The following is a 15,269-nucleotide window of genomic DNA, read 5'->3' as shown; positions in this document are numbered from 1 at the left end:
GATAGAAAACTTAAGAAAGCTCTTCAGAGAAATGCACTTACTGAGTCATATGCTGTACTGAGAGATAAGACTGAAATCCCAGGCCATCTTGGGCAAATTAGAATTTCTAAGAAGGATCTATTACTAGGCTTCAGAAGATTGTGAGATTACCCAAAATATCATAGAAAAAAAAAAATTGTGTGTGTGGCTATGTAACTGCCTCTTCTGGGTAGAGGATTCAAAACTCTCAATCAGATCCACAAGAGTGTCCAGAACCCCCCGAAAAAGCCACAGACTAAGTAAAGAATGGTCCTTGGGGTAGCGTATTAGGATTAGTTTTCAGATAAAAAGTCCAGTGGACCTTCTCTTACGATCACCATGGGTTAAATTGTACCTGTATAGCTACGTTATATTACAAATGCATTTATCATTGCACTTGTTTTTAAAAGTTCTCAGTGTTTCCAAGCTGTGCACAAATAATTTATGCGCCCTCCCCCACCCTTAATCCCCACCCCGCGTCTCTGCTGTTCTTCAGGACTGACCCCTTGGGAGAAGCATCTTGCCGCAGTCTCCACGTCCCTTCCCTCAGCCCCGGTGTCTCAGCCTGTCTGTGGCTCTTAGCACAGTTGATCCCTCTTCCTTCCGACACTTTCTTTAGCTGGCTTCCAGAATGTCACCGCTCTTACGCCACCAGCTGCAGCTTGCTCATCCCCTTTGCAGAATTGTTCTTGCCTTTCCTTCCCTGTGAACAACCCCAAGCTCAGTCCTCATACTCTTCCTTCCCCATTTATACTGCTGCCCAGGGGATCTTCCGTGGTTTTTCTCTCTCATCTTCCTGAGGGTATGTATTATGAAAACAAGTTTTCCTTCCTATGCCCCTTTAATTCTTTTTCACATAGGCTGTTCAATGTGTTTATTTCATTTTGGCTACACTTTTCAGATGTCTAATTTTGTCCCTATTTGCTCATCCTCCCCTGGGGATATTGGCTCTTAGACTGGTAATGTGTACTTGGTGGGAGGGCCTAAAGCAAGCCCAGGACCAAATTTTGCCTCTCCTGGTGAGGGGAACTTATCTCCTAGAAGTACTTTGCCACTGCCCTCTCCCATCACCACCACTGCCACCACCCAAGTGGCCTGGCTCCTCAGGAAACCTTTCTGATCTCTGCCAGGCACTGCTTTCTTCCAGTGCCCATCTTCCTGAGTTGCCATCCAATCTCAACAGATTGGGGGCTGACCTTCTATACCTGCCTGGTCCCTGGCTTGCACTGGGCTGGCACTGTTATATTTTGGTCTCTCCAGATTGGTGGCAAGTGGCACATAGAGTAGTGTGTGTAAGGAAAAGAAAGCACAACCAAAAAGCTTTTCCCAGGCTCCCAGGCCATCTGTGAGCCTTGGCATCTCGTACTTTTCCACCCTGGACTGCTCCTCTCCACCAGACCAGGACCCAGCCAATCTCCTTCTCTCCAGGATTTCCCATGTGTTTGCTGTTACTTTTTCAGATTCATCAACTTTCTCTTTTTTTCCAGCAGTGTACAGAATTGGGGTTTAGAAAAAGAGGCTAGCAACGTGTTAGTGCATCAGCTTGTAGTCTGTGTAATCTCCATATGAAGATGAACAGTAAAATTGTTTCCAAATTGGAAAATGAGTTCCATACAAATTAAGAAGTAATTTAAATATCTTAAAAAGGAAATATATTTACTCAACAAACATTTGGAAAGAGATTTAAATTCACATAATAAAAGTAAAACTAGAATAGTAGCTGCATATATCTTTAGTGGAACAGAATACCATACACACCCAGGACTGGTGATATGCAATGAAATGACACATTTCCGTACACTACTAATGGACATCTAAATTTGATTTAGTCCTTTTTGAAAGTATCCAGCTTACCTCTAGAGTCTTAAATTGTTTATTCCCTTTATTCTATAGTTCTGTTCCTGGAATTCTAACCTAGAGAAGCTTCAGTATGAGAAAACTCTTCAGGCACAAAGATATGCAGTGAAATGTTATTTATAGTAATAATGACAATGGCGACACATGGAAACAGCCTAACTGCAGTTGTTTTTCGTTTTTGTGTGTGTTCAGTCATGTTTGACAATTTGCGACTCCATGGACTATAGCCCACCAGGCTCCTCTATCCATGGAATTTTCCAGCCAAGCATACTGGAGTGGGTTGCCATTTCATACTTCAGGAGATCTTCCCAGCCCAGAGATTGAATCCATGTCTCTTGTATCTCCTGCATTGGCAGATGGATTCTTTACCATTCGTGCCTCCCAGTGGGAGGCTTTGAATCTATTAAAATAATCTATCTAAAGAATATATGAAAACGTGAAAAAATTCTATGACATGATGTTAAGTGAAAAACAAAGATAAAACAGTTTACAGAGCATCAGTATTAAAAATTTTTGCATAGCAAAGAAATGAGAGAAATTAATGGCAACATTAGTAGTGCTTGTGTTTGGGAATTTTATTTTCTCTTTATTTTTTATTAGCGCCAGTGTCTTGGAGAAATTTTTAAGTTAAAAAGCTACAAAAGCCTGTCTGGTTTTGGTTGATTCAAAATTTGGCAAAAAAAGGATAATGAAATGATCAAAGTTATTGCCGTGCATATTTCATAAAAGAGCAAATCTTTCTGATGTAAAAGAACTCATTAGAAAGGAAGAAACAGCAGAGGAGTAAGGAACCCTCCTTTATGACTCGATGCAGCGGGTGCCTGAGAGCGAGAGCTGGGACGCGAGCTGCAGGCTCAAATCCAACTCTGCCTCCCTTAGCTGTGTGGCCCTGGACAAGTTAAAGTTCTCTGTGCTCCACTGTCTTTACCTGCAGAATACAAATAACAAGAGCACCTTCCCCCTAGAGTTGTTAGGAGGACTGTGTTCACAGAGCTCCTGGCTCACAGGAAGGGTCATATATATATATGAATATATGCATATAAAGAGAAGACAACACTGATAGTAGATAATATTCATATATATATTTCATAAAAGAACAAATCTTTCCAATGTAAAAGAACTATGTATGTATGAACATTATCTACTATCATTCTTGTCTTCTCTTTATCCTCATCAAAGCTCATGATTCCAAAAATCTCTGGTATTTAAAACCCAGGTGCATGATTCACTTGCTCTGGGCCCTTGAGAAGCTCACTTTGTCTTTCAGTTTCTGTGTGAAGTGGGGATAATAAAGGCCCTGCTTCCTAGGGTAACAGTGAGAACCAAATGAAATCAAGTTGGTTGCGTACTTAGCATGGGGCTCAGCCCACAGTGAGTGGTCAGAGCAGAGGTATTGGGAGGTATGGAGGGCTGATACCGAGGTGGTAGAGTTTGTTTCCCTTTAGGTCTGTTTTAAACCCTCAGGAAGTATGGGGGCACATACTGAGTGGGCAACGATGAGCGCTCTGCTGTCCCCTTTTGACAGTGAGGGTCAGTGATAATCGTGATAGTTTATAGGTTTATACTGCTTTACAGTTTTCAGAGCTCTCCACGTGTATGTTGACTCCCTGATAAAACAGTTCACCTGCCCTGGTTAACAGAAGACCTGCACTCATTACTGCTTTTTACAGACTTCCTAGCCATTCCCCCATGTTTGTGCTGGACTTCAGCGACTGACTGTGTCTGTCTTCCTCTCCACTCTAGATCCAGCTGTTCTTGAACACCTGGCTGGAGGCAGATGGCACGATTGCTTTACACTTACCCTTCTTTGTCCTCATCTTACTGCAATGTGCAACCCATCCGAGTGCCCGTGTCTCAGATCCTGTTTCCCTGAGAACTGCCTCTAAATTCTTACACCACTCTACCCTTTAGCCTGTTACTACATATTTAGTAATTTATAATTTGAACTGTAACTGGCGGGTTCAGTAATCAAATGTTTACCCAGTTTACAGTAGATAAAAACATTTATCTGTTTGAAAAGATTTTCTTTTCACTTTAATGCAAAGGACTGTAATGCAGGTAAACTTTATGGACTGCCCAGGAGAAAATCATAATATTTGGTGATTCATTTTATCAGAGAAATCCGAGGCAAGATCTTTTGCTTTTTTGAGTTAAAAATATCTATTTTCCAAAGAAGGGTTAACTATATGTTACTATTTTTGTAGTCAGTCTGGATAACTAGAGGGTGATTTCTCTCACTTAACAGTTAAAGAGAGGAAAATGGTGATATTAACCAGTAAATTATAACATTAATTGTGTTTTTAAAAATTTATCGAACTTTTTAAGATTATGTATTAGCTCCATTTGTTAATGTATTTTAATAACTCACTTTTTTCCTTCAGTTTATGGGACTTCCTTAATTGGAGGAAATACCTTTTTAATTAACTTTTATTCAAATACAGTGAAAATATAGAAAAGTATACAGATTGTAAGTACGCGCGTGTTTTCACGAAGGGAACACACCTGTGCGCCACCCGCAGAGTGAGAGTTAGGCATTGGCAGCCTCCCGACGCCCACGCGGCCCCCTTTGGAAAAGGAATATTTTTGTGTGCTGTCCTTCTTTGTTTCCTGTTTGCCAGTTTTTGAATATATTTATTCTTTCTCTCTCTTTTTAAATAAAATGTTTGTATTTTTAAAATAACACAGTTTTTACAAGTTAAGTCGTAGTGTAAGACTTAGGACAGAGTACAGCGATTTCCTGCCCCGCTGCGCCCTCCTCAAGATACTTCTGCCAAAGGGGAGAAACCCTTTAGAATTCTTTTGCCATTCGCACATTTCCATATTTCATAATAATAATAACTATAGATGGCTATTTTTATTAACCCAGTGTTAGGTATTATCCGGAGAAGGCAATGGCACCCCACTCCAGTACTCTTGCCTGGAAAATCCCATGGATGGAGAAGCCTGGTAGGCTGCAGTCCATGGGGTCGCTAAGTCGGACACAACTGAGCGACTTCACTTTGACTTTTCACTTTCGTGCATTGGAGAAGGAAATGGCAACCCACTCCAGTGTTCTTGCCTGGAGAATCCCAGGGACGGGGGAGCCTGGTAGGCTGCCGTCTATGGGGTTGCACAGAGTCGGACACGGCTAAAGTGACTTAGCAGTAGGTATTATCAGTTGACCTCTTCTCATAGTCAATAAGGACTTAATTATCTAATACTGGCATTTCTATTACTTCCATTTCTTCCCAATATATTTACACTAAAAATTTTGGTTACGTGAATATTTTCTATTAACATTATGTGTCTGTGCAAATTATATTCAAAATGGATATTACATAATACTATGATCGAGGAGTATTGTTTGCTTTTTGTTTTTTAATGGCATTAATGCTTGTGTTGGTTTTCACATGATTCTCTGTGAGCCTCTTGTCTAAAATCCTCATCTCTCCTGCCCTGCCTTTTCTGGCTTTAACTCTGGATGCAGTCACTAACCCTTGAACTTGCCAATCCAGCAGTCTTCCAGTCCTGATCTTTTGTGGATGTACTCTCCTTGTTACTTTCCTTCCCTGCTTTCCATGACATCACTTGCTGCCATCTTCCTTAGTGCACAGACCTCCATTCATCTCTCCTCCTCTTAAATGGTGTTTTCCTTAAAGACTCCATCCTCGGTGTGATTCTTACCCCACACAGTCTCTTTAAGCGGATCTGCCAGGGCCACGTGTGACTACTATCTATTCCTCCATATGGAACTCTCTCCTCAGGCCCAGATCCAGCTATTTAAGCACTGAACATCAGAGAGTTTAAAACAAATTTGGTATTGTCTTGCCTTCTCTTCAGGACCTCTCTCCTGATGGTATCTGCATGAGAATTGGGTAGAGGTGTGTTTGGTGTCTGCACCCTGACCCCAACAGAGGCATTGTACCTCCTTATCATTTTACACTTCCCTTTTTGCACCCACAAATACACACACACACACACACACACACACACTTTACCAACTTTTCCTCTCTCAAACACCAGCACTACAGCTCTCCATCTTAATTGGCAAGAAGAATAATAGATTTCTCTTCCCCTTTGGCTACTCCTCATGGCTAAAATGAGTACATGGGATGTTGGGCCAACTGTGAGAGCCCAGAAAAAGCAAAGAATTTTACTACTTCAGTATGCTTTACTTGTCCACCTTAGTAACTGCTTCACTAGACCATCTCTTTTGAAGTATGTTAATCCTTGAAATGTTCACAGAACAATTACTTGAAACAGGTAGTGCACGTTCATACCATTTCTCCTGCATTGTGACTTTCAGGCTTAAAACCATGAGTGGGGCTGTAATAGCAATTTCATTACTTTCACATTTAAAACTGTACATGTTGAATTATAATGTGAATTTATGGGCAGAGATAATTTACCTTGTCTGTCACAAAAGAAAAAAAAGCACAATTGAGTGTTCTCCCGTCCACTTGTATCCCTGGATGTAATTAGGACCATGAGTCTGAGCTCACATTCCTAACAGTGTTCATGGGCCAGAAGGGCCTTGATTCCTTGGCTGCATCTCACGTCTGGATCAGAACGCCCTGCGGGGAGACAGAGTAAGGTGTCGGTTGCATTTCTCTTAGCAACTCTTTCTAAAAGAGGTGTGTTCATGCAGTCTTTCTTTCAGGCATGAGTCATTTGTTGCGTCAGCACTGTGTGCCAGGCACGATGTTAGACATCAGGGACACGAGCTGATGAATGTGGTCCTCTCCTTGAAGTTCAGAGTAAGAATAAAGATGTGGCACCCTGTCTCTTGAAATCTTGCCACTCAGAAGAGTGTGTGATCTGTGGACTGTCAGCATAAGCACCACCCGGGAGCGTGCTAGAAATGCAGACTCTCAATCCGAGATGGAGCGGCATCTCATCCAGGATTCTGCACTTACAGCAGGCTCCTGGGTGAGGCCACTGCTGTCAGCCCAGGGGCCACTCTGAGTAGCGAGGTCTGAGGGTACTCTCCTTGAGCTGGTTCTTTAGGTAGACCCATGTGTCTTTGCTGGCCTCCTATCACAAGGGTGGGTCACTGAGGTTGCCCTTTGTGTGCCTCCAGGAGCCCTTGAGATACACGGCCCAGTATAGCTGTACCTTGTCATAGCAGTGTAACCTGCAGTGGGGCTCAACTTAGTTCATCTATCAGCATTCAGAGTGTCTGGGGTAGAATGTGTAAAGACTAATGAAAACGAGATGGCCAAGAAGTTGCCAAATGGTGAGTGGAACTGGGGTAGTTGGAAGGAAAAGAGATACTTTCTGGGAAGCCTGCATGCCTGAGGCAAATGCATTGGTAGTTTATCATTCAACAGTGAGGAAGGGCCAGGACCACTTTAAGCAGAATTCTAATTCTGAGCATTATTGCTGTGATCCGGGTGGAAAATAGTGAGGCCAATATAAAGGAGGAGAAGCTAGATTTAGGACTCAGGGATGGCATCACCAACTCAATGGCCATGAGTTTGAGCAAGCTCCGGGAGTTGGTGATGGACAGGGAAGCCTGGCGTGCTGCAGTCCATGGGGTCGAAAAGAGTCGGACGCGACTGAACTGAACTGAGGAGTGTTGAGTCAAATCGGTTACATGTGGCCCAACCAGGAGAGAAGAGAATCTAGGTTGGTGCTCAGGGGGCAGGCTCTGAGAGTACAGGAGGAAGAGGGATCTGGGATCGAGGTTTCCCTCTAGGATAGGTGGAGGGTAAGAGGTTGATGGGACATGTCTGGTAGGTATTGAGCCACACAGTCTGGGGGCTCTGTCTGGAAGGTGGTCGGGCTGGCGCTGCACCCACAGTATCGGGTAGATACTTCGTCATGGTGGGTTTGCAGCTCCAGGTGTGGATCAGATCATTTGGAGAGGACCCTCAGAGTGAGAAGAGAGGTGCGTGGAGCCTAGGGCCCTGTGAAGCAGAGCCCTCTGAGGAGCCTGAAAAGGGGACACCAGGAGAGGTCAGATCACTGTCTGCGATCCCAGACAGTGGTTCCGGATGGGCTCATCTTGTTTTTCACTCTTTAAAAGTGGTGGAGTGATATTCTTACAGGCCTGACATGGTTTGTCATTGTCATCATCGTTGATGGTGAGGGTGGCCCTTTGTTTCTTTGTTACTGTTTGGTTGTTTCTAGCTTACCAGTTTCTTCTGTGCATTTTTTAAGGTCCTTTCAATCCTGGTCAGGGCAGTGATGGATGGGATGGCCGATCGTAGTGGCGATGTTGCAACTGGCCTCAGAGGAAAGCTGCAGGAGTTATTTGGCAGAGTGACTTCAAGAGTGACGAATGATGGAGAAATCTGGAGGCTGTATGCCCAAGTGTATGGAAACGGGCAGAGTGACAAGCCTGACGAAAACGAAAAGGTGAGTCCTTCCCAGTCCTCTGGGGCTCTGACCTTCTGTTTGAACACACACAGGGTGAATCTGCTTTTTTGATGGTTGGAGGGAGACTAATAATTTGAAAGATAAGATTAATATGCTCATATTTTCACTTATGATGCAGTCTTTTAACATAAGCACCCTGAATTGTGGACAGGTTAGGATGTATAAACAGTCATCTCTTTTCTTTCCATGAGTTTTTCTTTAATAATTGTTCTGTTTCCCAAAAAAGGGTCTCTTTAACCTGCTTTCCTTGCAAGCCGTGAACAGCTGGTTCTCGTTATTTACTCCACACCCCTTTCTGCAGGCTCCTCGCTGAAGACTAAGGTAGATGGTACAAGGACAAAGGAGTGTTTAAATCTGAGGCGGAGACTATGAAAAGGAGATAGAAAAGGAGCTCGATAAGACTATGGGAGAGGAGCTTTTAAAGTCTAAACATAAATGTTATGCAAAGGTTGCCCTGCCCCTTTCTTGTAAGTGCAGGGGAACACAGTCAGCTTCTTATCTTAGAATGTAAAAGGGGCCTCCAGAGTTTCCAGGGTTGGAATACTAAATGTTTTGTGTTCTTTTCAAAACATCCACAACAAATCAAATGTACTTGTATAAGTTTGGAATTTGCCACAGTACAGCTAATCTGTGGGATTCTTAGCTGTTCTCTCCCCCGCTTCAGTCCACCCAGCTGGCTCCCGGCAAAGCCTTGTTAGCCTGGAGAATACATACTCACACGCATGTGTGCACACACTCCTGCTTTCTGTCCTTCCATTCTTCCTGAATTCTGTCCTCTCTTACGGCATTAAGGATACTCTGAATTCTCTGATATGTGATTTCTCCCTCAAGGGTGGGGAGGTTGTAAAAGAAAGTTGTTTTAAGCATCTGTGTCATTACTCACCTGCCAGTAATCCCACAGTTTTCACCAAGTTCACACCTCGTTCTCTAAACTGGTCTCTTAAGCTGATGTTTACAAATGCCAGGGAAATGTGTATACTTCTTTTAGATTTGCAAACCCTGCCTTTTAATTTTGGGAGGGAAGTGTCTCCATGCAGAGACGCCCATTTGATTTAACTGCTCGTTGCTGATGGACGTGCATCTGGATCCCTTCTTTGATGAGAATAATGCGGAGACTGTGCTGCATAACGCAGAGGCTGGCTTTTCAGCTGGAATTAGTTCCATATGACTTCCAGGAAGCAGAGTTTGAAATGTGAATTCTGCTCGTTCTGAATGCTGTTCTTTTTCTTTCCTCAGGCGTTCCAGTATCTCTCTAAGGCATACAAGTGTGACACACAGTCCAGTTGTTGGGAGAAAAATATTACGTCATTTAAGGAAGTGGTTCAAAGAGCCTTAGGACTCGCACATGGTACTTGATGTAATGTTTGATATCCATGGTATATTTTAATGTATTTCTACTGATAGGAAAACATATTAGTCAAAAGCGAAATTCCATTTCAAATATTTCAGATTATTTCATTGTATTAGAATTTTTGTAGTTAATTCAGCAAACATTTATAGATTAACTATTATGTAGTAGGCACCCTTGGAGAAGGCAGTGGCATCCCACTCCAGCATTCTTGCCTGGAGAATCCCAGGGGCGGGGGAGCCTGGTGGGCTGCCATCTATGGGGTCGCACAGAGTCAGACACGATTGAAGTGACTTAGCAGCAGCAGCAGCAGTAGGCACCCTAGAACAATGAGAAAAAATAGGCTAGAGGCTTAAATAGCATCTGAATAAGTGACAGATGGATAGGAAATACCTTTACAACTGTGTTTAATCTTCACACAGAAGGAACCTCCTGCATTGATGATCTAGTAGTAAGAAAATCTGAACTCGTATTCTTCTTTTGTAAATGAAAATATGAAGAGTACCTAGATTTCTGGAGTGCATAGCAGTATATTTTAAAGTGTGGTATTTGAGGGGAGAAATAACCTTACCTAGAAAATTGTATGCCTTTTGGGGAAAGATATTCCAGATAAAGGCTGCTTTTAATTATTTGCATTAACGAAAAGTATACTAGTTACAGGCAATAATGCACTTTTATATTTATGTTTGAACACAGGCATGTGATGCCCTGGGAATGCAATTCAAATAAAATAACGAAGCCACACTGTCAAGGACTGAATCACAAGGACTATGAATCTATCCTAAAGTCCTCGTGTAACTTCTGCAACTAATAGTTGCCGCAAATAGGGCGCCAACAAGGGGCGATTATGAAGGGCAGACCTGTGGACTCAGGTGGCCCTGAGCTCCAGGACCAGCTCTACCACATGCTAACTCGGTGACTTGGGGTCACCGTTACTTACCTTCTCTGACCCTTAGTTCCCTTGTCATGAAAATGAGGATAATACCAATGGTTGTTACGAAAAATAATTAAAAGCATATTGAAACAACAGGATCTTACGCATGGTGTAAATGTTAATCCCGTACCTCCTCACCCCCGCCCTGTTCTTTCTGTAGTAGAGGATCTGAGTTGGGTGATCAGGGACCCAAAACTAAAAAGGGGAAAATGAGTAAGAATAAAGCTTAACTTGGCCTTGAAAAAAGTCAAAGAATGTTCAAACAGTTTAGAAATGGGCTTAGTAGTTAATAATTCTACTTGGCATCGACAAAAAGATATAAATATCCAATTTCCTGGGCCACCCACCCCTTGACAGATAAGGTAGAAGTTAGACTCTGTGTAGCTGAAACTCAGTATAGAAGAGGTTCAGATACTTTCTGACAGGCCAGTGGAAGGAGGGTCCAGGGTGGCTGGAATTTACAAAGCTTGTGCTGGCCTCAGGGTAGGTGGGCTCAGGTGGAGTTCATTCTTTAAAAGTTCAAAGGCCTTTGGCCTTTGTGGATACGGGACTACTTCTGGAGGAACCCTTGCTAAGGTATATTATCTACATAGTTATAGCAGGGTGCAGTTTGCTTTGAAGAACTTATCTGAGCTATTTCAACTTGCCAACCCTAAACATTTCTGTGAACAGCAGGTTCTGTATCAGTCAACACCAAGATATTTTCTGTAATCACTAAGTGGTAGTGTTAAACCTGTCAAATATAAATAGGCAGGTTAAAGAAGTACTCCAGGAAAAAAAAATCTTCATTTTGCACCTTAAAATTGATTTCAAACTATTTTTGGCACGCTTTTTTCTCCTTCTGAGAAATACTTAGAGAAAAACAAGCGTCCCTTTATGTTTCCCTTTGACTTGAATGAATTATGTGTTCGTGCTCCTTATGGCGTTTTAAGCATACCTGAGTGGATGCTTAGTGTTCGTTTCTAGTGATATTTTAGATTTATAAAGATAAATCTTAACCTTGTCTTTGTTGCTTTTGTGTAGCCATGCTCCATGGAAGAATAAGCTGAGTTTCTCTGTTATTTCTGTTCTCTTTTTTTATGTTTCTCCCAATCACTGTGCTCCATCTCACCCAATTCTGGAAAAGGAAATACGACATTAAAAAAAAAAAAAGATCTCTATATGATTTACTCCTTTTCGGGTTGCTATTCTGAAGCATAGACATGTGCTCCAGAAAGCTTGGTAAGGGTTTCCACATAGGGTTGGAGACCCTTCTATAACGATGTTGTCATTGTGTACCCGTTGTTCATTTACAGTCTGTGTTGTTCTGTTTTCTGGGAAAGGGTGGGCAAAAGTTCATTCCTTCTTTGCCATCCAGGAACTTTTAAAATCATAGTTATGCATTTTAACTACAGTCTGCCTGGAGGAAGCACAGCTGTTTTTGATATGTCACTAGGTACTAAACAACCCAAGTATCTCACTTATGGTAGTTACAACCTTCCTCTATTATAGGACACAGACATCATAATCCTCAATATCTCCAGGTTAACCTATGCCCTTTAAAAATGAGTGTGACATTGTTGACTCCCATGCATCCTTTCAAAATCTAGTTATTAATTTGAAATAGGAATGCCAGACATAACTCTCATGCCATAGAAGGTATTAATGAATGACAAACCTATTTTACCAGGCACACACAACCTCTGCTAGTTTACATACAGGAAGAAATCTGTTGTTCTAAGATGTCCCTGTTCTAAGATACAGGGTACTGAGTAGACTTCAGTTGCTGCACTGTTTGCTGCTAAGTCGCTTCAGTCGTGTCCAACTCTGTGCGATCCCATAGACGGCAGCCCACCAGGCTCCCCTGTCCCTGGGATTCTCCAGGCAAGAACACTGGAGTGGATTGCCATTTCCTTCTCCAATGCATGAAAGTGAAAAGTGAAAGTGAAGTCGCTCAGTCGTGTCTGACTCTCAGCAACCCCGTGGACTGCAGCCCACCAGGCTCCTCCATTCATGGGATTTTCCAGGCAAGAGTACCGGAGTGGGGTGCCATTGCTACACTGTTTAGTGGAGTTTTAAAATAGGTTCTGGTTATTGATCTGTTTGTAGGAACAGAAACAAGAAGAAGTCAGTGGAAAAATCTGAATCATTATATTTTTACAAAGCTCTTCACTTGTTCTTTGAAAACCTTAATAGCCAGGCCTTCTGCTAGAAAGGGTTATAGCCTCTGTTGATAATTCAAGTTTAGGGAAAATGGGCTCCTCAGAATGCGGGAGGCAGAGTTGTTGGAATGAGTGACCGTCTTCTCCCCTGCTCGGTGCTAATGGTTACCAGGCATGGCTCAGTGACCGGAGAGCCTGGTCATGCTCACCTTCCCTAAATGCAGGCACCTGGGTTGTTGACATCTCTTCTTCCAGAGTGGTGATACAAGCCCTAAGTATGGAAATACAGTGAGAATTGAGCTGTGAGAATTGAGCTATGAGTATCTGGCATGTCACTTCCCTGAGCTGGTGTCATTGGCAATTGTGAGTCCCCACCAGGGACGTGGTACTTTGGGAAGCCATGTTAAGATGAACTACATCTGTTTTTGTGTGGGCATCTTGTCTCTACCTAATTTCAATAATCTGTGCTTTTTTAGAGTCTATTCCCAACAGTCTATAACTTACCAGAAAACACTCATTTTCCTCAAAAGTCTCCTTTGAGCAATAAATTATCCTTTTTAAGGGATAAAAGGGAAAATTATGCACATAACTTATTTTCCTTTTACTAAAATAAAGACTTTCCATGTAGAAGCATTTCTAAAGTCTGTTACTATAAAATGCTAATGAAATAATTGGATTTTGTGCCTTTAAATTATCATCATTATCAATTTTCAATGGATGTTTTCCATGTATTTATCTTCCAGTGGCTATTAAATGCAGTAAAAACAAATCCAGTCCCCAGGAGGCTATACAAGTGCTGTCTTCAGTTCGACTCAATTTACGGGGCTTATTATCTAAAGCAAAGGTGAGAGTGAAATGTGAAGTATTTAGAATTGTCATAGGAAAAAAAACTTTTTGGTGTCAGCCAGCTGCTCTTAAGTTTTCTTTACATGAGGGATAACTTGAGGCCCACGTTTTATTTTATTAAAATAGGCTGTGCTGGGTCTTCGTTTCTTTGCACGGGCTTTCTCTGCTTGCAGCGAATGCGGGCTGTTCTTTGTTGTGGTGTGCGGCTTCTCGTTACAGTGTCTTCCCTCTGTGGAGCATGGGTTCTAGGTGCGCAGGCCTCATTGGTGTTAGGCTCTAGAGCACAAGCTCCGCAGTGGTACACAGGCTTTGTTGTCCTGAGGCACGTGGAATTTTCCCAGAGCAGAGACTGAACCTGTGTCCTCTGTAATAGCAGGAGGATTCTTATCCACTGTACCTCCGGGGGAGTCCCTCCCATTATATTTTAGATATTAGCCCCCAGGTGGTTGTGCTGGTGAGGAGATCATTGACCTACTGACTAAACCACCCTACTCACGGGTAACCTAGGAATCTTTGAAATTAATATTTATAATCCCACTCTTGATGCTTTCTTTAAATTAAACAATGTTCTTCTACTTACATCACTTTTTCCCCAAATGTGGCATATATACCACTAGTAGCGCTTGGGTAGATGTTGTTATTTTAATATATATTTATTTCAGTGCATATTAGAAAAAGTGTAAGTAGCAGTCAAATCTATAATTTCATGATATTATTGCTTATTTTCTATTTACAGTAGTGTTCTAGTGTTTTCCTTAAAAATACTTTTATTTAAATTAAAAAATTTATTTAGAGACAGATATTAAGTAGGTGATGTATGGATTTGACAAAAATGTTAAGGTAGATGTCAAACTCAGGTTTGACAACTAAAACATATGCTATCAGTTTACAAATACCACCCTGTGAACCGGTGCTAGGAGGGGGACAGCTGAGAGTCGTGAGGGAGCTCTTGAGGAGATTGGACTCCACATCTCTACCTGTGACAGATCAGGTTTGGGACAGAGCCTGGGAAATCTGTATTCAGTTTCTCAGCTAGTTCTAACATGTAAACTAGGTTTGGAGTATACCCCTGGGAACAAAATTTGAAGTAATGTAACTTCTAGTACAAATTAGCACTTTCTTTTCTAATCTTTATTTGCCTTCCCTTTTTAATCTTGGGTTGCAGCTAATTTTAACTCACTTCTGAGAGCCAAATTCATGGCATGTGAAGGTCACTTTTGGACGCAGGTAAAGACCTTTCCAGAGAGTGCATTTTTATTAAATGCTTAATCTTTTCAGATCAGAGTAGCATTTTTGCCTCTGTGTAGATTATTAACTCATTTGCTATCTTAATGAGTGTGCCTGCTGGAACCAGGTTTCTATAATCTGGGAGAACTGTATTTTCTCCCAGTTTGACAGCACAGCTTCAGATTATGTGTCTCTCAGAAAGCTGCAGGAGCTCTCTTAAATAAGGTCAAGGTAGCAAACTTTTTGTGACTCTTATTCCCAAATTAGCAGCTCAGTTTCCTAGTTTCGGTGAGGTCATCAACTTACCCATGATTGTTTATTTCTTCAGGATGTACTCCACAAATTTCTCTTCTCTGTGCAAAGCTTATAATATATTAATTATACATAAACCTACACTTATATATGACTTCAGTAGTCTTTTTGTAATGTAATTTTACTTATTTATTTTTGGCTGTACTGGGTCTTCACTGATGCACACGCTTTCCTCTGGTTGCAGTGAGTAGGGGGCTAGTTGCGCTGCTCGAGCTTCTTACTGCAG

General features: G+C 42.0%; 1 protein-coding gene across 1 annotated transcript in view; it reads left to right on the top strand.

Annotated features, from left to right (window-relative positions):
- TTC27 (tetratricopeptide repeat domain 27) overlaps positions 1-15,269 on the top strand; it is a 179,311-nt gene that overhangs the window by 161,926 nt on the left and 2,116 nt on the right. The window contains exons 17-19 of the mRNA XM_068977494.1: positions 8,017-8,214; positions 9,472-9,583; positions 13,402-13,502. Of these exons, the coding sequence (XP_068833595.1) occupies positions 8,017-8,214; positions 9,472-9,583; positions 13,402-13,502 (411 nt within the window). The remainder of the gene's footprint in view (positions 1-8,016; positions 8,215-9,471; positions 9,584-13,401; positions 13,503-15,269) is intronic.

The sequence above is a fragment of the Capricornis sumatraensis genome, chromosome 1 (assembly GCF_032405125.1).
Source record: "Capricornis sumatraensis isolate serow.1 chromosome 1, serow.2, whole genome shotgun sequence".
In the NCBI taxonomy this organism is placed as follows: Eukaryota; Metazoa; Chordata; class Mammalia; order Artiodactyla; family Bovidae; genus Capricornis; species Capricornis sumatraensis.
The sequence above is the reverse complement of the archived record's forward strand: the minus strand, read 5'-3'. Positions and strand labels throughout refer to the sequence as shown.